This window comes from Oncorhynchus kisutch, linkage group LG11 (assembly GCF_002021735.2).
Source record: "Oncorhynchus kisutch isolate 150728-3 linkage group LG11, Okis_V2, whole genome shotgun sequence".
Lineage (NCBI taxonomy): Eukaryota > Metazoa > Chordata > Actinopteri > Salmoniformes > Salmonidae > Oncorhynchus > Oncorhynchus kisutch.
In genome coordinates, this window is record NC_034184.2 from 39,883,576 (window position 1) to 39,906,055 (window position 22,480).

General features: G+C 40.9%; 2 protein-coding genes across 20 annotated transcripts in view; both read right to left on the reverse strand.

The window, feature by feature from the left end:
- The window catches only part of LOC109899697 (tetratricopeptide repeat protein 27-like), a 99,773-nt gene extending 91,560 nt beyond the window's left edge, over window positions 1-8,213 (reverse strand). Inside the window, exon 1 of the mRNA XM_031835759.1 lies at window positions 7,834-8,213. The gene's annotated coding sequence lies outside the window, so the exon portion shown is untranslated. The remainder of the gene's footprint in view (window positions 1-7,833) is intronic.
- An 8,668-nt stretch (window positions 8,214-16,881) lies between these two features.
- The window catches only part of LOC109899695 (baculoviral IAP repeat-containing protein 6), a 140,948-nt gene continuing 135,349 nt past the window's right edge, over window positions 16,882-22,480 (reverse strand). For 18 of the 19 annotated variants that reach the window (XM_031835763.1, XM_031835766.1, XM_031835762.1 and 15 more), the window contains 2 exons: window positions 19,367-19,501; window positions 16,882-18,154 (listed from right to left, as the gene is read on the reverse strand). In XM_031835763.1, coding sequence (XP_031691623.1) covers window positions 17,975-18,154; window positions 19,367-19,501 — 315 coding nt within the window. In that variant the 3' untranslated portion in view covers window positions 16,882-17,974. Of the gene's footprint in view, window positions 18,155-18,653; window positions 18,780-19,366; window positions 19,502-22,480 lie in introns of all 19 variants that reach the window. The other variant, XM_031835772.1, reaches the window with a different exon arrangement.

Genomic DNA, 22,480 nt, shown 5'->3' on the forward strand with positions numbered 1-22,480 from the left:
CAGGAGACGTGGAGGAGGCCGTAGGAGGGCAACAACCCAGCAGCAGGACCGCTACCTCCGCCTTTGTGCAAGGAGGAGCACTGCCAGAGCCCTGCAAAATGACCTCCAGCAGGCCACAAATGTGCATGTGTCTGCTCAAACGGTCAGAAACAGACTCCATGAGGGTGGTATGAGGGCCCGACGTCCACAGGTGGGGGTTGTGCTTACAGCCCAACCCTGTGCAGGACGTTTTTCATTTGCCAGAGAACACCAAGATTGGCAAATTCGCCACTGGCGCCCTGTGTTCTTCACAGATGAAAGCAGGTTCACACTGAGCACATGTGACAGACGTGACAGAGTCTGGAGACGCCGTGGAGAACGTTCTGCTGCCTGCAACATCCTCCAGCATGACCGGTTTGGCGGTGGGTCAGTCATGGTGTGGGGTGGCATTTCTTTGGGGGGCCGCACAGCCCTCCATGTGCTCGCCAGAGGTAGCCTGACTGCCATTAGGTACCGAGATGAGATCCTCAGACCCCTTGTGAGACCATATGCTGGTGCGGTTGGACCTGGGTTCCTTCCTTCCTAATGCAAGACAATGCTAGACCTCATGTGGCTGGAGTGTCAGCAGTTCCTGCAAGAGGAAGGCATTGATTCTATGGACTGGCCCGCCCGTTCCCCAGACCTGAATCCAATTGAGCACATCTGGGACATCATGTCTCGCTCCATCCACCAACGTTGCACCACACTGTCCAGGAGTTGGCGGATGCTTAAGCCCAGGTCTGGGAGGAGATCCCTCAGGAGACCATCCGCCACCTCATCAGGAGCATGCCCAGGCACGTGGAGGCCCTACACACTACTGAGCCTCATTTTGACTTGTTTTAAGGACATTATATCAAAGTTGGATCAGCCTGTAGTGTGGTTTTCCACTTTAATTTTGAGTGTGACTCCAAATCCAGACCGCCATGGGTTGATAAATTTGATTTCCATTGATCATTTTTGTGTGATTTTGTTGTCAGCACATTCAACTATGTAAAGAAAAAAGTATTTAATAAGAATATTTCATTCATTCAGATCTAGGATGTGTTATTTTAGTGTTCCCTTTATTTTTTTGAGCAGTATTATATATATATATATATATATAATTTTGTTTACAGTGGCCCAGCCAGTCCACAAGGTGGCGCAGCACCTTTCTTACATTATCTGGTGAGAACCCTGGTGGTCCCAACCATTACGACACCGGGGTGGAGAAAATGAAGCATCCCGCTGGAACTAGCCAGCAGATTACGAGCCAGCAGATGCAATCATGTATACATTAAGACAGTGGTTCCCAAACTGTGGGGCAAGACCTGTGGGGGGGGGGTGCATGAGGGGTCGGCATGGGGGGCGCGTAGGTCCGGCTTTGAACTTACTCTTCAAAGTTGTAATAGTAGAATGCACAAGCGGCAATATTGAAATTTAGTAGTGCATCATCAGTTCCTCTTGTCATGTTAGTCATTCCATACCTTAGAGAGCTATTATAACTTGGGATAATTGATCTGGAAATGTATGACATGTCTGCTAACTAAATTTGCCCATACATACTGTTGTAATTATTTTTTTATTCAAATATCACATGAATACACAGGCATGGCAAAATATATAGAATTACAAAAATGGATTTGTACCCAATGTTTTCAGAACTTTTAGTTCCATGACTGATCAAAACTTGATTTCTAATGGCTCCCTCTTGTCTGTCTGCAGCAGACATATGGTGAGCAATGATTAGAACATTGAATCACAAAAATAACAGCACACATATAGAATCATGAAAATCGCAATACATATCGTATCGGCACCTAAGTATCGTAAGGTCCCTGACAATTCCCAGCCCTGCTAGTTAGCAGTAGCCATTACAGAACTGCACATTGTTTTGAACAACAAATGAGCTGATTGGCTGGCACAGCCATTCCAAAATGGCTGATGTGGCTACTGCTAGCTAGCTAGTATGAGGACAAATAGGAATCTGCTGGCTACGCTGCACCACACTCTGCTTTGCTCCACAACATACCCACTCTCATTCTGTTTCTCACAGATCATTAGTGCAAAACTTCAGTTAATATCCCGGGCGTTTATTGGCTTAAATCACTCAACACAACAGGTTCTTATTAGACAGGCTTCTAGTCGAGCCTGGTGTATATTTCCTTAAAGCACACATCTTTTCTTCAAGTTCATTGTTTAATTCCAGCGTTCACCTCCAGAATGTTTATATATTTCTTCATTTCCTGCAATAATGTGTTATTTACACAATGTCACATTTGTCTCATTATGACTCTATATTTAAAAACAACCCTTGCCTTAAATGTCTAAGAAAATTGAGGAGAGAGGAAACCACAACTTAACTAGGTCTATAAATCAATACACTAACTGTTAAATGTGACTGGCTTTATAAAATCATATATATACACACACACAGAAATAAGACAGCCGAATTCCATTGCCTGTTTGAGTGTTTGTTTAATATCCTACTGATTCTGTGAGCTCTAAGCCTCATGCAACCACATGTAAGATAAACAATGTAACAAATTCAGTGTTTTTAATCTGTACTAAAAGCTTTATACTTTGGTGTGTTACACCAGCCTCTCTGGTATGAATGAATGAAATTGTATTTTTGTGTCAAGTTGCCAGTTGGCAACCCATTCCTTAATGGGATTAATTGATACATAAACAAACGTTACAATAATTCACTGTGATAATTCAGTGATAATTCTTCCGGTGTTCTACAGGGCAGAGCGCGTCACAAAGAGTGAAAAAATAAGAAGATACAAATCAATATATCACAGTAAATAAGGTTATCCACACAATAAATATATCCCAGGAGCAGTAAAAAAAAAAACACTACCAGTTAGGACACACCTACTCATTCAAGGGTTTTTCTACATTGTAGAATGGAATCATGTATCCAAAAAAGTGTTAAACCAAAATATATTTTATATGAGATTCTTCAAAGTAGCCACCCTTTGCCTAGAGGACAGCTTTGCACACTTTTCATTCTCTCAACCAGCTTCCCTGGAATGCTTTTTCAAAAGTCTTGAAGGAGTTCCCACATATGCTGGCTGCTGTTCCTTCATTCTGCGGTCCAACTCATCCCAAACCATCTCAATTGGGTTGAGGTCGGGTAAATCTGGAGGCCAGGTCACCTGATGCAGCACGCCATCACTTTCCTTCTTGGTCAGATAGCCCTTACACAGCCTGGAGGTGTGTTGGGTTATTGTCCTGTTGAAAAACAAATGTCCCACTAAGGGCAAACCAGATGGGATGGCGTATCACTGCAGAATGCTGTGGTAGCCATGCTGGTTAAGTGTGCCTTGAATTCTAAATAAATCACAGACAGTGTCACCAGCAAAGCACCACCACACCACCTCCTCCATACTTTATGGTGGGAACCACACATGCGGAGATCATCTGTTAATCAACTCCGCGTCTCACAAAAGACACAGGAGTTGGAACCAAAAATCTCAAATTTGGACTCATCAGACCAAAGGACAGATTTACACCGGTCTAAAGTCCATTGCTCGTGTTTCTTGGCCCAAGCAAATCTCTTCTTCTTATTGGTGTCCTTTAATAGTTGTTTATTTGAAGCAATTTGACCATGAAGACCTGATTCACACAGTCTCCTCTGAACAGTTGATGTTGAGATGTGCCTGTTACTTGAACTCCGAAGCATTTATTTGGGCTGCAATTTCTGAGGCTGGTAATGAACTTATCCTCTGCAGCAGAGGTAACTCTGGGTCTTCCTTTCCGGTCCTCATGAGAGCCAGTTTCATCATAGCGCTTGATGGTTTTTGTAACTGCACTTGAAGAAACATACAAAGTTCTTGAAATTTTCCAGATTGACTGACCTTCATGTCTTAAAGTAATGATGGACTGGATCAAAATACATTTTGATTTAACACTTTTTTGGTTACTACATGATTCCATATATGTTATTTCATAGTTTTGATGTCTTCCCCATTTTTCCACAATGTAGAAAAAATGTCAAAATAAAAAGAGAAACCCTGGAATGAGAAGATGGGTCAAAACTTTTGACTGGTACTGTATAAGTATATAATATACATACATACCATATATTGGTATTATTTATAATTGATTTAGTGTTGTTTACATTGTTCCAATTTGTCTGAAAAAGTATATTTATAATAACCCTCCTTTTTCCTTGAACTCCTTATTGTTATTATTACTATTATGATCATCATTACAATAATAAGTCATGTAATTCTCATTAGTAGGTTTAATATAGCAGCCTTGTATAAGCACCATCAAGCTGTAGGCCTAAGAGCGCATCCTGTTGAGTCTTAATACCGTCACTTACTTAGGCCTATATTTCAATACTTACAGTGCATTCGGAAAGTATTCAGACTCCAAGACTTTTTCCACATTTTGTTACGTTACAGCCTTATTCTAAAACGGATTAAATCGTTTTCCCCCCTCATCAATCTACACACAATACCCCATAATGATAAAAGCTATAACAGGTTTAGACATTCTTGCTAATTTATAAAAAATATTAAAAAATAATACCACATTTACATAAGTATTCAGACTCTTTACTGTGAGCAAGCTTTTGGGTGTTGGAAGGGCGTTGCTGAAGGGGGAGGAATTTTGATTGATAAAGATAAGTGTAGCTATGAGGCCAAGGCGTCTCGGCCTGGTATAATTGCATTTAATGCAATTGGTGTGCTACGCTTCAGCTTCTCTCCAGCTTTCATTAGTTCTTTATTTGAACAGGGATGCCTGTGGTGCTCATTAGCATTGATTGCATTGTGCTCACCTGATGGGAGTGAGGAAAGGCCTGAGAGACGGAGAGAGAGAGTAATGGGAAGGAGGAGAGGCTGGGTGTGCAGTAAAATAACTGGTAAACCTGAGCAAACTAAAACATCCCTGCAAGCTGACAGACATGTGCGGCAGGTGGCCTAGTGGTTAAGGGCATTGGGCCAGTAACCGAAAGGTTGCTAGTTCGAATCCCGAGCTATATAACTATAAAAATGAAATAAAAATAAATTAATCAAACACACAGTATGCGTCCCAAAAATCTCTCCTTCCTCCTGAAGTGTGCACTTCTTCACAACTGCCAACAAAAATATAATCCATGATGGGTAGTGAACAAGTGCACCAGGATTTTGGGAGAAAGGAGAGATTGGGACAAATGTTTTCAATACACAATGTCATAGTAGAAATCAAGAAAACCAATCATACATTCCTAACTGTCTTGTCATTTCAATATAAAGCCATGTGTTTTGAGACTGATATTCAATGACAACCTGACATGCACCAAATGCTATTCTATTTCAGATGTCAGGGAACAACATAACAGCAATTATGGAAAACAATTCGACAATTCATAAAATGGTTCTCACAGTCCTTAATGTAAGGCAAATCAATATGAATTGCCCAGGGCCTCAATATTCAAGTAACATTTCATCTATTACATTAGCGTAGATTTCGTAACTAGTCAGTGCAACAGCCTCATCTCTCTCCTACAAGCACACACACGGGAAAAGGAAGGTAACTAGCTACATTGTGTCATCGGTGTAAACTTGTTGTATTTAACAACAAAAAACGTGCAGTGTAATGAAGCGTTAGCCCCGTTTCACAATATATAATTTCAATACAATCTGATGTCAAAAATTGCAGAGAAGTGATGTCTTAAAATCACAGCCTAGTTTGCTTTATCCAAATATGACCAACATATGTCATATCTATTCCGACAACAGCCCAGACAACCATTACTTAGTTAGTGCTACATCACTTAACACAGCTACAGTGCCATCAGTGACTGGATGATGGGCGAGAATTATATGACAGGACTGAGTATTGTGCAAAGCCAGTGACCTCGGATTTAGCACAAATGAGCATACATACATACATACATACATACATACATACATACATACATACATGTCAAGAAAATAGCCGAGCATACATACATGTCAAGAAAATAGCCGAGCATATAGCCGCAGTGCATGGTGATTGTCCAGAGACACTTAACGTTTTCCCATCACCGGGGCTGGGATGCTTGTCCCACGTGCGTGGCCGCAGCCTCAATGCAGTAAATTGACAAAAGAGTGTTCAGCGAAAGAGCCTGACAGCAATTAACTCACTATTGCTGCCTCTCATATTATTATATAATGTAGCAAGAAAACATTACAGAGACCAAATCTACTCGTTAGTTTTGCTAGACATCTAGCTCCCGGTAAATTCCGGTGGAAATGTGCAAGTTATCACAGGCTGCTCGCACACTTGTGTTGTGAACAACATTAGCATGAGCAAAAGTAGTGGCATCTCCGGTTGGCCTTCAAAATAAAAGTCCCCCCATTGCAAACGGTAAAAATAGTGGAATCATGCCACAATTGGATTAGTTAATCCTAAACAAGGTTGGAACATTAAATAAATTAAACAAAATGACAATTATTTAATTGTACACAAAAAAAGGAAAATATGTTGGAAATTGAACTGTGGATGTATTAAGACTTCACATATACATATAATAACTACAATGCTAATATTTGTGAAAACTCCTCAGTTGTGTTCTGTGAGTGCCACTGAGTAGGCTGATAACCCATTTAATGGACCCAAGATCCATAGGTAAGATGTACATTGCAATATGTACAGTAAGGGCTCCCGAGTGGGCAGCGGTCTAAGACACTGCATCTCAGTGCAAGAGGCGTCACTACAGTCCCTGGTTTGAATCCAGGCTGTATCACATCTGGCTGTGATTGGGAGTCCCATAGGGCGGCGCACAATTGGCCCAGCATCATCCGGGTTTGGCCTGGTAGGCCGTCATTGTAAATAAGAATTTGTTGGTAACACTTGCCAAGTTAAATAAAGATTAAATAAATAAAAAAATACAAATAAAATTGTCCAATGCACATAATAGGCCGAATAGTGTGGTGATTTCCCACGGGTAAAGTCCCTCACTAAATGCTGCAAAGCTAATATTTGTGTAAACTCCTTAGAATTGTAATCTGTGGGAGTCACTGAGTAGGCTGGTAAAGCTGTATTTACATTGTAATATAATGCAATTCTGAAATCTAATACATGCAGTGCAATTTCAACAGGTTTTTTGTTAGTTTTTTGTCCAATTAACTAATTGTCTTTTGTGGAATTTATATAAGATTCCTACCTTGTTTAGCATTATCTAGTCTAATTGTGGCATGATATCACAATGTTTAACCTTTGCAAGTGTCAATGGGGGACTTTTATTTTGCAGACTAACTGCCGATTACACTATTATGTTGTTCACGGCACACTGGTGGCTCACAAGAAGGCAGTGGGAGGGTGAGATGTGGCAAAGCCTCTGGCGAGCTAGCTACCGATATAACAATATTGTGACAATAACGTAGCTAGCTATAGTTGGGTTTAAAAGTAACCGTATAAGTCTATGATATTAATATTCAGTAAATTGCACGTGCCAAAATTTGACTACTCCATTCTCGGCTCGTGTTAACCGTTAAAGTTAGATTCTAAGGTGTCTCCCACAAATTGACAGCTAGTTGTTTCCACCCTGTGTTGTCATGAACTAACTAGTACGTTTCAAGGAATCAGAACACGTTGCCCAAATATTTAACATTTAAACATTCCACATTCAAATTACGCTATCACACCATTGACAAACCGACTGACAGTGGCTAACTGCGAGCCATGCATTTATTCGTCTCCACATTATTATTTTAGTTAGCTTGCTACTCATTAGCTGAACGTATTAGCCACCAGCGTTATTTGTGACGGTAGCTACAATACTCACAAAACTAGGTAAACTACACCAAAATGTACAATTTGATTTATACTGCTTGTCGAATAAATTATTAATAATCTCACCTGCAGCGCTGAAAACATTCTGCTTCCATTCAGTTGCCTCGTCGCTTGGTTTCAGAAAACCCCGGAGCACGGGAATCTCAGCGTCCCGCAACATCCCCAAATGTGATTTGCAGTAGCCTTACAATGAAGTCAATACTGTTTCCAACCGGGATCGGCATAATTGTAAATTGACAATATATACCCTTACTGCTGTAATGAAGGTTATTTCAACTCAATGGTATACATTTGTGTATTTCAACCCATGTAATGTGTGTGACATCAGTGTGCAGCCATGACAGATAGTCATTGCATCATGGGAAACCTAATAAGGAGGGTGCTGGCATTGATACTTTTCTAATGTCTCTGGTGCTGGTCGTGCAAGTGACTTTGGTGCCTGTGAAGAACAGCTGCCTCACAGGCTGATGTTTGCGCCACTGCTGCCTCACAGGCTGATGTTTAACCAACTCCGCCCATTCTTTCCCAGCCAATCAAATTAATGCTGCTTCACAAGCTGATGAGAGAGTGGTGAGGAGGAGGAGTCTACAATGTCTGTATTTTCTGTATTCAGGGTTCACTCAAACAGCGTTTAAAGCTTTGTTTTAATATTTACAATCTCTGCTGATTTCAGGATTGTATATCGATTTGCTCTCCTTAAATTGAAGTTTTCTGATTTATGCCTTTCATTCTCTGAATTGTTTGCTCAAACTTTTCGTCACCAGCTCCTGATATCAGGGCATAAAAACTACAATCTGTAAGAATGATCTGGGCGCACATGCGCACTAAGGCTCAAACTCGTTTTCTCTGGCTAAACTAGCTGGCTAGGTGAACTATGCTAGTTTACTCATTGCCAAACTTCATAAATACTGCACCCTCAACTTCAAAACTCCATATGGTAGTCATACAATCATTTAACTAAGAAATTCGCTGGAAATACAAATTTAACATTATTTATTGTTTTGTTGAACGGAGGATATGTATGCGGAGGATATCGTTGCTACCTAACGCTTTTGAGATCCACCGGCGTCAATGGCGTAGGGTTAGCTGGACGTTGCTGGCTGTTCTTGGAACTGTGGGCAGCCTCTCCCCACTTGGCTCTTTGGGATATGTAGATACACTATATATACAAAAGTATGTGGACACCTCTTCAAATTAGTGGTTTTGGCTATTTCAGCCACACCCATTGCTGACAGGTTTATCAAATCGAGCGCACCGCCAAGCAATCTCCATAGACAAACATTGGTAGTAGAATGGCCTTACTGAAGTGCTCTGTAAGGCCATGGTCTGGGACTGTTTTTCATGGTTCGGGCTAGGCCCCTTAGATCCAGTGAAGGGAAATCTTAACGCTACAGCATACAATGACATTCTAGACAATTCTGTGCTTCCAACTTTGTGGCAACATTTAGGGGAAGGCCCTTTCCTGTTTCAGCACTACAATCCCCCCGTGCACAAAACGAGGTCCATACAAATGGTATGATGAGATCGGCGTGGAAGAACTTGACTAGCCTGCACAGACCTGACTTCAACCCCATCATACACCTTTGGTATGAATTGGAACGACGACTGCAAGCCAGGCCTAATCACCCAACATCAGTGCCTAACCTCACTAATGCTCTTGTGGCTGAATGGAACCAAGATCCCGCAGCTGTTATAGCAGCAAAGGGGGGACCAACTCCATATTAATGCCCATGATTTTAGAATGAGTTGTTTGGCGAGCAGGTGTCCACATACTTTTGGTCATGTTGTGTATGTACACAGTCTTGTACACTTAACCTTTTTTAAACAGACTATCGTTTTTGTTGATTAAATCCGACTTTATTAATATAATGAGTAATCCAGGAATGTCACAAGTTAACTGACAGGAGAAAACTTGAGAAAATAGCAACTACAGAGCGCAATGACTACAATGAATGGCTAAACCAACACAAAGGGTCAGCAGAGATCCTCCTCCTCACCACTCTATACCCAAATAATGTTGTTGACTCGTCCTATACTCGTATTTGTGGCCAAAGCATACATTTGAGAAAACAGTACAAATAAACAGTAAATATAAATGCTTGCTATTTCCTCATAGAAGCTGATGTCATTCTGAGTGGGATGAGCTGTCCGGTATACACCCACACCATTTTGTTGTTGGTATACACCTACACCATTCCAACACAGAAAATATGATTTTTAACATACTTAATAAAAAAATGGAAGAAAAACTATTTCCCTTATATTGTAATTAATTAAAAGGTCATATTTCATATAAATATGGAAATACTGGACAGTTACTTTAAAGGTTAGTGGGACTCAAAGCTAGCAGTTTCACCCACAGCCTCCGAGGCTAGTCTATGTGCAAGGGTCCTCGGAGGCTGATCAGAGTAAATAGGGACCTTACAGGGTGGTCTATAATAAATGTTCCTTGTAGGCTGGTCAGTGTAAATAGGGGCCTTGCAGGCAGGTCTATCATAGAGGTTCCTTGCAGGCTGGTCAGTATAAATAGGGGCCTCGCAGTCTAGTCTATAAGGGCTCCCGAGTGGCGCAGCGTTCTAAGGCACTGCATCTCAGTGCTAGAGGTGTCACTACAGACCCTGCTTCTGTTGTATGCTGGGGGTCCTGAGCAGCAGTAAGACTGGGAGTCACTGGGACCCTACAGAGATGTCACTCCTGTCATCCTCCCCTGGAGGAGTAGAGGGAGAGGGACGTCACCACTCTACTGTGGGACAACATGGCCCTCCTCTACCCTAGCAGAATTAAGGTACTCTCCATGGATTAATAACAAATATACTCCTACATTTGATTTAGTTTGTCATTTGTCTTTTTCAGAGGGGGGTTACAGGTGCATAAACAATCAAATAAATGCATACAGAGATAACCCCAGTCCCCATCCACGTGCGCGTATCTTCCCTCCCACCCAGAACCCTGCCTCCTAACCCATCCCACCCAGCAACCAAGGTTGCTTATCAGTCCCCCTCCCCATTCATCCTGAGTCTCCACTTAGATTCCCCCAGCCCCCTACAAAGACCAAAGATCCCCTTCCCGTACCACCTCTTCTCTGTGGGCCTGAATGGAAGAAAGTAACAAAAGTCTAAATAAATATATATAATTGGTTTGTACTGTATGTGTGGGGCTTTAGCGGAGATTGTTCATTACAGTTTCAAGTATATTTGTCCAGGCCTCAATTGTTCCTTTAAAAATAATAATAATATTTAACCTTTATTAAACTAGGCAAGTGGGAGAGAGTGAGGTGGTTGCCATGTTAGAGCCCAGCAGTGATCTTTCCTGATTGATTGAGAAATTCAAGGGGCTATCATCATTAAGTAACATAATAGATGGAAAGCATTGAATATTTAAATTACAAATGAATTTTGTTACTTTACTCCGGAAGCATTTAACTGAAGGGCAAGATTAACGCTCTCCTTCTGTCCCATCAGGAATACTGACATAAGGCTGCAGGGTGTGGTGCTGCGTAGGCATCTCCAGATCAGAGCTGCTGCCCCTGGGATTGGTCCCAGACCGTCTAATGCGGCAGGGGTCATAACCTTTTACAATAGAGATGACATTCACATGTTGATCTGTCCTATATTTTGTGTCCTCATAGTACTCTCAGATCATTGTTTTCATAAATAGATGAAGGAAAAATCTATGAAACTTTAGATAGTCAAATATTCAGTGGTGATTGTGTGGAAAAGTAAAATGGACAGTTAGTGACGTAATACAGTTATTTTGAAAATGTTATTCTTTATCCCTAATTGAACCCTAAGCTGTACCCTACATCCCTTTGGAGATATGGGAGGACTTGACATGTACACTACCAGTCAAAAGTTTTAGAACCCCTACTCATTCAAGGGTTTTTCTTTATTTTTACTCTTTTCTACATTGTAGAATTATGTATAGACATCAACACTATGAAATAACACATATGGAATCATGTAGTAACCAAAAAAGTGTTAAACAAAGGTAGCGAGGTAGTCACCTGGAATGCAATTAACAGGTGTGCCTTATAAGTTAATGTGTGGAATTTCTTTGAAATCATGTAGTAACCAAAAAAGTGTTAAACAAATCTAAATATATTTTATATATGAGATTCTTCAAATAGCCACCGATCGTTTTGATGTCTTCACTATTATTCTACAATATAGAAAATTGTAGAAAAAATAAAGAAAAACCCTTGAATGAGTAGGTGTGTCTAAACCTTTGACTGGTAGTGCAAGTAGTATCATAATGGCTTTATTAGCCCTACCAGTTTTACAAGTGGTTAAACAGTACATCAGGAGTCCTGTGATATTGTACACGATCCATTAGACAAGGGGCCATTTCCCAGACAAAGATTAAGCCTGGTCCTTACCTAAAAAGCATGTTCAACTGAGAATTTCCATTGACAGTGCTTTTTTGTCCAGGACTAATATGACTACAGCTCAGCATTCAGCACTATAGTACCCTCCAAGCTCATTATTAAGCTTGCTGGTGCAGGTCTCAACCTCACCCTGTGCGATTGGGTCCTGGACTTCCTGACGGGCCGCCCCCCAGATGGTGAAGGTAGGATACAACATCTCCACTTCGCTGATCTTGAACACTGGGGCCCCACAAGGGTGCGTGCTCAGCCCCCTCCTGTACTCCCTTTTGTCAGGAAAACAACCTCTCACTCAACGTCAACAAAACAAAGGAGATAATAATGGACTTCAGGAAACAGCAGAGGGATCACCCCCCCTATCCACAGCGATGGGACAGCAGTGGAGAAGGTGGAAAGTTTCAAGTTCCTTGGCATACACAACACGGACAACCTGAAATGGTCCACCTACACAGACAGTGTGGTGAAGAAGGCGCAACAGCTACAGCACCTCTTCAACCTCAGGAGGCTGAAGAAATGTGGCTTGTCACTTAAAACCCTCACAAACTTCCACAGATGCACAATTGAGAGCATCCCGTCGGGCTGTATCACAGCCTGGTACGGTAACTGCACCACCCACAACCGCAGGGCTCTCCAGAGGGTGGTGCGGTCTGCACAACACATCACTGGGGGCAAACTACCTGCCCTCCAGGACTCCTACAGAATCCGATGTCACAAGAAAGCCAAAAAGATCATCAAGGACAACAACCACCTGAGCCACTGCCTGGTCGCCCCTCTACCATCCAGAAGGTGAGGTCAGTCTCTCTGGGACCGAGAGACTGAAAAATAGCTTCTATCTCAAGGCCATCAGACTGTTAAACAGCCATCACTAACACAGAGAGGCTGCTTCCTACATACAGACTTGAAATCAATGGCCACTCTAATAAATGGATCACTAGTCACTTTATTAATGCCACTTTAATAATGATGTTTACATATCTTGCACTACTCATCCCAGATGTATATACTTTATTTTATACCATCTATTGCATCTCGTCTATGTCGGTTGGTCATGGCCCATCCATATATTTATATATTCTTATTCCATCCCTTTACTTAGATGTGTGTATTAGGTAGTTATTGTGGAATTGTTAAATTACTTGTTAGATATTGCTGCACTGTCAGAACTAGAAGCACAAGCATTTCGCTACACTCGCAATAACATCTGCTAACCATGTGTATGTGACCAATACGATTTGATTTGACTAGGCTAAATCAATGTCTGGGAAACCAGCCCTAAGAGTACCCTAAAAACTCAATCTAAAACTTTGGGGCCTATTGCAACCATCGATAGCCACCAGATTATCGCCAGCTGATCTCTCGTTAAACCATCAATACTAGCTAAATTAACTCGCATAGCAGTCACTTGTGCACTTTGCACATGGGCCATGGCACAGATGCCAGATAATCACTGGCCAAAACAAAAATGATATAATGTATATGGAAGGAACTGTCCCTAGCTGAAACTGGCATCTCTGTATCTGTTTTTTTTCAAGGTTGAGTGGTTGGAAGACCAATAGTAATGAATATATGTACTTTTTTTAAAAATTAATTCATTTTTTATATTTTTATATTTTTTACAGCATAACGACTCAGGTGACGACATGGGTTGTGTCATGTCATAACGCTTTGAGCATTTGACTTAATACCTTTCAGGCAATCAGTCATCTTTCTGTAGGATCCCAGGGGTAATTGGAAGGTTCTCCTCTTTATAAAAATCAGATGGGTGATTTATCTTGATCATGCTAAGTGGCTCCCAGAGGGAGTTCGTGTTTGTGTGTGTGTGCGCAGAAGGAACGTTTCAGGTAAGAGGCATATGAGTTACAGGAATTCACTAGAAGCATGCAGGTGAGGCACTGTCTATCCCCACCAAAACCTGTAGTACTGTGCCACAAATGAGAGCAAGAGGAGGGATTGTACTTGAAATAGGTTGATGACCCTACATTTATTGTTTGCTATTTCATGGGATGAGAACAGTCGTGATGTAGTGATGAACATGACCCCACAACATCACCACTAATGAACAATTATCATGAAAGGACTACTACAGTCATAGCCTTTCCTTGTGCAGAGCTTCTCACAAAATATTTCCTTGAGCAGGGCATTAAGTCACATGGACTCTTAATGAAAATGATCCCATGGCTGGCTGACCTTTTCTTCTCCACTGTCAGTGGTTTACTCCAGTGAGACTCTAGTACCGTATGCTGCTCCTGGAGATAAAGCCAGTGAGTAAGCCTACTGTTTGACATGAGACAAAAACAACATCAAAATGATTCAGAGCGCCAGCATGGCGCATTGATAGAGCTCTCGGCTGTTTTTCTCAAAGCACGGGAGGCTCTAGTCTAAGGTTTGTTTTCTCCACCACTCGTTCTCCTTTCCCCTCCCCATCTCCCCTTTCCTCCTATTTGTGCATTACATTTAAGAGAAGTGTGCTTTAGCGTGTCATGGAATTCTTCACAGGCTCTTTGGAGTGGCTTTGAGGAACGGAAGAAAGACCATGGTGAATAGGGCTGTGATTTACCTTTCCAGAGGCTTCCAATTTAAAGAGCTGTCAAGGACACACTACTGTTCAACTGATGAGAGGTAATTTTCAAGACTTTCTTTCAGGGGAAACAAACAAAAGATTTGCTGTTAAAGACAACAGCTGACACCTGCAGTGCGCAGATGCTGTTTGAAACTCAGGCTACCAAACCATACATCCAAAGCTCCAACACGCATACTATTCTCACATTGATTGCCAGAGCAGTGTGAAGAGAAATTGTATTAAAAAAATCCCCAGACACCTGTGTTTTTTACTGCTCTATAAATGTATACAAAGGAAGGTGTGTTCGTGCTTGGGGAGATAAGGGAGATGTTGACTTTCATTGTTGCAGTCTGAATTATGTCTGTTTGGAAGCCTATTGTAGCTTGTTCTTCTACTTTTGGAGAGACCATGAAACATTACCTCATCAGTCCTGCAGGAAAGGGCTGAGCTTGGCTCTTTCAAAACAGAGTACCTTTCTTTGAAAGCAAGTCTGTGCACACTGGCAGATAGCTAGCAAGGTTTCATTGCCAAGGTTAAATGATACCAAACCACACCACCAAAAGCTGAGTGAGGCTACCATCTCCTATAACAAACCAGGGGCTGTGTAAATAACACAATCTACTGGTAAAATACAAAAGATGGTTTAAGTTAGAAGGAAAAATGTACAATGAAAACCAGTGCCCTAGAAACAATTGTACATTAATTAAATTGTCAAAACATTTTGGAAAAGGTAATATATTGCAATAAGAAATGAGACAAAAACAAACTGCATCAAACTCACCATTCAACATTTCAGGTGTTTCATTAGGATTGATTCCCGACAATTCATTCAAACCCTGCTGTATGTACTCTGTAGCCCTTAGGATTGTCACATACCATGTTGTGAAAGAGTCTCCATACGGCGCTTTACACTCAATGCATTTTCCAGAAGGCATTTCTCCCTCTACTTTCACTGTGAGGTTTAAAGCATAGGATGAAAATTGCATCGTGGGGGGGCTAAATCACAGAAGCACATCCACCGTGCTATTCTCCTTCATTCTACACCATAATTCATGTATCCAAGCTTGCTGTACAGCAGTTTTGAAGGTCATTCCCAAAGGCAAGGTTCATTGTGGGAAAGGGATAGCAAGAAAGGAAAAGGTGAGTCTTCTCAGTGAGTCTCAGTGTTGCACAGTCTTCATATAGAACTGTTGAGATGTATTAATTATATTTGGTTAGGAGACACCTAGCACAACATACAGCCAGCCATGATTCACACTACATCAAGCTGGATGTTGACTTTGGTAATTACATTGTTCTGATAGTAAAATGCAAAAGCCAATATAAGCAGTGGTATAAAGTACTTAATTAAATATACTTTAAAGTACTAATTAGGTAGGTATTTTGGGGTATCGGTACTTTACGATTTGTATTTTTGACAACTTTAACTCCACTACATTCCTAAAGAAAATAATGTACTTTTTACTCCATACATTATCCCTGACACCCAAAAGTACTTGTTACATTTAAAATGCTTAGCGGGACAGAAAAATTGTCCAAATCCCACACTTATCAAGAGAACATGCCTGGTCATCCCTACTGCCTCCGATCTGGCGGACCACGAAACACAAATGCTTCTTTTGTAAATTATGTGTTGGAGTGTGCCGCTGGCTATCCGTAAATAAAAAAATAAAAAATAAATAAATCATGCCATCTGGTTAAGGAATTTGAAATGATATATACTTTTAATTTTGGTACTGTAGCAAATTTAAAACCAAATACTTTTAGACTTTTACTCGATTTTCACTTGAGTCATTTTTTATATGAAGCTTTACTTTTACTCAAGTATGACAACTGGGTACTTTCTCCACCACTGAACATGAGCTCATCTATCTTATGGTAAGGAGGTTAGGAAGGCTCTACCCTCAGAGGACTGACAGTTGTGGAAGGCCAAACTAGCAATGGAAACAATCAGCAACCCAAAAACTGTACCAGCAAAGACAAAAGTATATCTAAACATGTTACTCATATACAGTAGATGGCCTGTTTCCCTGCACTGGGCCTCATCTGACAGTACAGTAGCAGCTCATGCACCTATGTGGATTGGCACCCTGTCTTTCTTTATATATACTTTTAGATCAGAGATTCCAAGTGTTGTTCAAAAATGCAGAAAGAACCATTCGCACAATCAATAAACATTTTCAAGCTCCATTTAATGTCCTACCAAAAGGAGTATGTGACTGAACCAGGATTGAGTAAAGTAGAAAGTGCTTCTTCTTTTACTGGAATCAACATAAAATAGATGAAGGGATTTTAGCCAAACAGTGGAATGATGTGTGTAGAAATGTCAAATAATCAGTGAATAAACTCTTTCAAAGTATCTGGTGGTATTGATGTCAATGTAGATAGAAAGGCACATGGCAGCTTGGTATCTTATGAGGATTGTTGAACACACACAATCGCATACACATGCAGAAGCATTCGCATACATATCCCAAGCACATCATACATACACTCATCTACACAATCAGATCAGTGTATATATACGGGCAAAGTAAAACAGGTTGCATTTATTAAACTTGCATTGAATTAGTGAGGGGCAAACAAAAAAAAGTGTGCATTTTTTTCAACAGCCTGTAAAAAAAGGTAAGTAATCATAGCAATTAAGAACGTCCATTTCAGCCTTTATTGAAGTTTACAGGATCCTGTAGAAATCAATGGGCAACCAGAAGATTTCTCAAATTCAGGAAAGTGTGTGTTCTTTTCTTTTAAATAGTATCCTTAAAGAATGACCAATACATTCTTGGTTACAACTGTTCTTGCGCTAACAGTCCATTTTTTTGTTGTTGAAATTAACATTCATTAAACATTCTCTAAAGGTATGCTAGTTCCCTTATATATTCTGTGATTCCCTCTGTCATTATGTATACATAAACAAGTTTAATAACATACCAATCAGTGGTTAATTCACAATTGAAAAAAAAAAAGCACAAAAAGTTTACACTTTTACAGGTAAATAAAAGAATTTGTTTGTCAACTGTTTCCTTAAGGGCATAGCATAGTTCGGAGTTTTGTCTTATTTTTGTTGGTTTGTATGCAGTTTCATTCTCATCTTGTTTTTTGTCCTATTTTTTTCAGCTATTACATAATTAGATTCTTACATACAAATATTGACAAAATGGTGGCTTGTGCTTCGAAGCCTTCAAAGTCTATTTAATAACAATAGTAATAGTCGTGAGGAGGAGTGGCCGCGGCTAAGGGTGGAGGGGTGCAGGGAAGGGCAGGACTCATAGCAGGCCCTCACTGCAGGGGGCGTCTTGGCTGCCGCTTGGCTTCTCCGCATCCTGATTGGGCAGCTCTTTGACCATGAGGGCGGCACTCTTCTCTGAGAACTCCTCCCCGTCAGGCTCCAGGCCCTCGGGGCAGGGCAGCTTCAGCAGTTCCTCTCGTAGCTGGGCCGTGTGCCTCTGAATGGGGGAGAGGGACAGAGGACACAGGGTTACCACCACAGGGCTCAGTTCAGAGCTACTATTTGCTGTGAGGGGGGGGGGCAAGTACAAACATGGGCTCTTACAAGGAATCTGATTTATACTCTACCCCACAGTTATGACAAGGCCTGTGAACTCTAAATACTCTTCCAAACATATACAAATTTCAAGCCCTTCATTTAAAAAAGATGCACAATGCAGAAATCACTTTGCCATTTCCTGGTTGCTAAAATGTTCGCCTAATTTCAGTTTGTGACAAAACAAGCAAGTGTAGTATAGAGAGTCATTGTATAATCTAAATCATAGCAAAATATATTTTCTATAAACAAAACATAGTATTTTCAGCTGTTGTACAAAGCCTAAAGTAAAAGACACAAAAACAAAACTTTAAAAAAGGAAGCGTAGAAGTAGTGCCCATAGAACAGATCTACCGCTTCTTACACTTGCTTTCAATGAGAATGACAGATCAAGAACTCACATTTCTGTGTGAATTTTGTCAGGTCGCCCAAAAAGTTACATATTGTAGCTTGAAGTTTGTCCAAAATACTCTTGAGCTCACATGAATCCATTCCAGTTGCCTTCTCAGCGCCAAATCAGAGTATCTCTGTGACGAGAGCATACAGTAAACCAATGAAAAATTACCACTTCCAGCACTTTACCTTAAATGTTTTACCAAAAAAACAAAACAATGTGCACCAAAACAAACCCATCGTTTTAGAACCTGAACCTGTTTTCTGGAGCAAGAGGAAAAACCATGAAAGTAATAGGACTACACAGACCTCTGTAGCCCTGCTTTAAAAACAGCACTGTGCTGTGGCCCCTCTGTCTTTTATCAGTGTGTCGGGGAGATTATTTACACTGGGTATTAATTAAGGTTATTAAAAGCCAGAGGAACGGAGTCTGGCTGCCAGTGAGCTTAGGGAAGTAGGACGCAGGTCCCTGATCTGTTCCTCCATGGCTGCCTCGAGACTGTCAAGAGGGGGAAGCCGGCTAGTGCATGAATTAAGCCTGTCCACCATGCATAAAACACCAGGGATGTCACTCTCCTCCTGAGCAACCAATTCAGACTTCCTTAACCAGGACTGTGTGTATACATATAAGTGAAAGGGGGATGGGGTATTCACTTCTGTGGAGAAGGACACAATTCTGATACAATGCGAGGTCTCCTGTAGATGAATAGTGTTTGTTTACCTTCAACGCAGCAGCGTGATGGGACATGGTGCGGCCCACTCTCTTGTCACTGCTGTACTGCTGGATGTCTGCGATCCACTCCTCACACTGCGCCATGACTTCCACCCGCTTCAGGTAGAAGTGCTTGTGGATCACCTGGGGATTACAACACAGCCATGAGACTCAGAAACAACATGCAACACATACACCTGCAGGTCCTCATTATTGAAACTCATCTCTAGTTTATAGCCATTTCATTTTTAGGAGTTTTTCCTGTCTGTATGACCTGACCAGGAGAATCTCTGGGCCCTAGTTAGAATGCTTGAAATATGCTGAGAAATGTAAACGTTGCATCCCATGACACACTGGATAATGAAAATGACCATCATGAAAATATAATTCAAATTTTCCATGTGTTCTTCCTTCAAATGATCCTAATATAATATTACTGAACTGCTGTCCTATGGCCCAGATGATGGAATAGTGAAATGAGAGCCAGCAAGTTTTGGATAAAATTTCCCATGGTTCATACTGGAAAGGACAAATGGTGAGCGCAGTGAAAATATTTATTTTTTCCGCAAAATTCTGATCAGGCCCCTCCAGGTGCCGTAACGGTCAGTGCTATCCGGGATCCCTACACTACACCACTAACCCCTACCTTAACCCTTACAATTTTAAAATGACAACTTCAATGGGGTAGGTATGTCCCAAGGATCCCGGATAGTACGGACCTTGCCCCAACTTCTCCCTACCAAATTGGTAAGTTTATGAAGCAAAAAAGCAGGATGTTGTGAAGAAAAGCATAACCTCTGAAAGTTCTCCTCTGCAGCAGGAAGCAGCAAGAGAACTGCTTGTTTCACTGACTGGGAAGGGAGTTGGATATCTGCAGTCAGGCTGCTTTGAAGTGGAGCGTTAAACAGAAGCGCCATCTCTCCACTGAAAATGTTTTGGAGGAGAAGTGCTATGATGTCTCCCTTGACTGAGTTCTCTAGGTCTGCACAGATCCTGAGATGCTGCGTATGTATAAGAATTTTACGCCAAATGAACTGATAAGCAGAGTGATTTCTGTCATTATTTTTTATTTTTTAAATTCGGATCACCAATAGCTGTTGAAGAACCAGCAGCTATTCTTCCTGGGATCTACACAAAACATAAGTGTTCTGTATTTTGTCATGTTCTAATGGACAAGAACAGCAACACAAATTTGAACTAAGAACACTACATGACATTTTTTTTTTACATAATAAAAATTTAAAAAGAAAGCTTCTCCCAGCCACTGTTCTGGACTTGGGGACTATGAAGAGACCCCTGATTGCGTGTCTTGTAGGGTACGTATACATGTTTGAGCTATGTTTTGCCCAGACAAGTGGGTACTTTCAGCATGTCAATACTTCTTAGAAAAACCAGCAGTGATGCAGTAATTGTCTCCTCTACTCTGAACCAGGAGACTGACATGCATGTTATTGACATACGCCCCTCTGTGTACATTTGAGGGCCAGACATGCTGCTCTGTTCTGGGCCAGCTGCAGCTTTTCTAGGTTATTTTTTCCACACCTGATCATACAACTGGGCAATAGCCAAGATGTGACAAAACCAGAGCTTGCAGAACTTGTTTGGTTGCATGTGATGTTAAAAAAAGCAGATTCTCTCTATTACAGACAGACCTCTCCCCATCTTTACAACGGAATCAACATTCTTTGACCATGTAAGTATACAATCTAATAGTGCTGAGCGATTAACCGTAATGCCGGTTATTTTTCAGTTTTTAAACAACTAATTGACACTGGTTCAATTATTTGAATTCCATGATTTTTTCCTTCTCTATAGATAAATCCAATCAAGCCCCAACTATGCGATGTAGTAGGGAGTTGTAGTTTCCAACAGGACAATATTCTACATAGTTAATTACCAAGTTTTCTGCCCTAAACTACAATGACCATAATACATTGGGTGCCTACTGGTCTGGTCTGTGGTTCTTTTACGCATGCTATGTCAGGTTATTGTGCAGACAGAGTGTGAGAGAAGAATGGCATCAAGAGGGATAAGAGCAGTTGCTTTGCAAGGTCAACCTGAAAATACATGATCTTAGTGATTGATAGTTGGTATTTAGCAGTCAAACATGATTTACTTTGAAGAATTAAAGGTGATTTTGTCAGACAGCATAAGCAGCAGCTCTCTAGAGATGACTTGGAGTGAAATAATAAACTAAATCAAATTAAACAAATCTAATGTACACAACTGAAATAAAGTTGTGTGAATAAATGGTAAATAAGTGATAAGCAGTAAATGGGCACTACCATCAAGGGACCTTTATTAATTGTGCCACTCCCAAGTTAATGTCCTCCCCCAGGTTAGATTAATGTCATATTGTAGGCTTCCCTTCTCGTAGGCCTATTAATATACATGGATCAGACGTCATTTTTATTGCTCTGTCAGTGTCAGCAGAGTAGGCTACTCTGTAATTATTGTTGTATTAAAAAGATTATTCTGATGTCTCCAGTCATATAAAGTGTAGCAGAATTGCATGAAATGTGTCCATAACAAGGCCAAGAAGAGCATCTGATATACTGTTGCCTAGGTCTACTCTACTCCACTACCCGCTCAGCCATGCATTGAACGGGCTTTTTATTTATTTTTTACAAACAGTGATTGAGTTATATTATTAGCCTAAATTATGACCATCCAATCTACACACAAGTCAGCAAATGCGATGATGCATGGAACACTTTATTATAAAAGGTGCTTTTTAAAAAATGGTGAAAATTAGCCCCCCCAAACTTGAAACTCACATGCCGCTTACGGCTAAAGAAACACAGCTAGCCAAACAGTCTGGCTGGTGAACACCTGAATTAAACGGTAACTACAGAAAAAAATATTAAATCTCAGATGATGAGGCTGGCTCTGTATGGGACACAGGCCAGGTCATTATACATGTATTTATTTTTATAATAAGACAATCGGTGCAACCAAATGTTCTGGTGTCACCAGTGGATAAAGTAGAAATCCAATATAATCTAATATATTATATTGAAAGGCAGATCCAGGCCTGACGTTATGTGGGAGACCTCCATTTAACATAGTCATTTTGAATTGGTGAGTGTTTCTAAAAGCTTAAGTACCCAGGGGCGTTTCGTG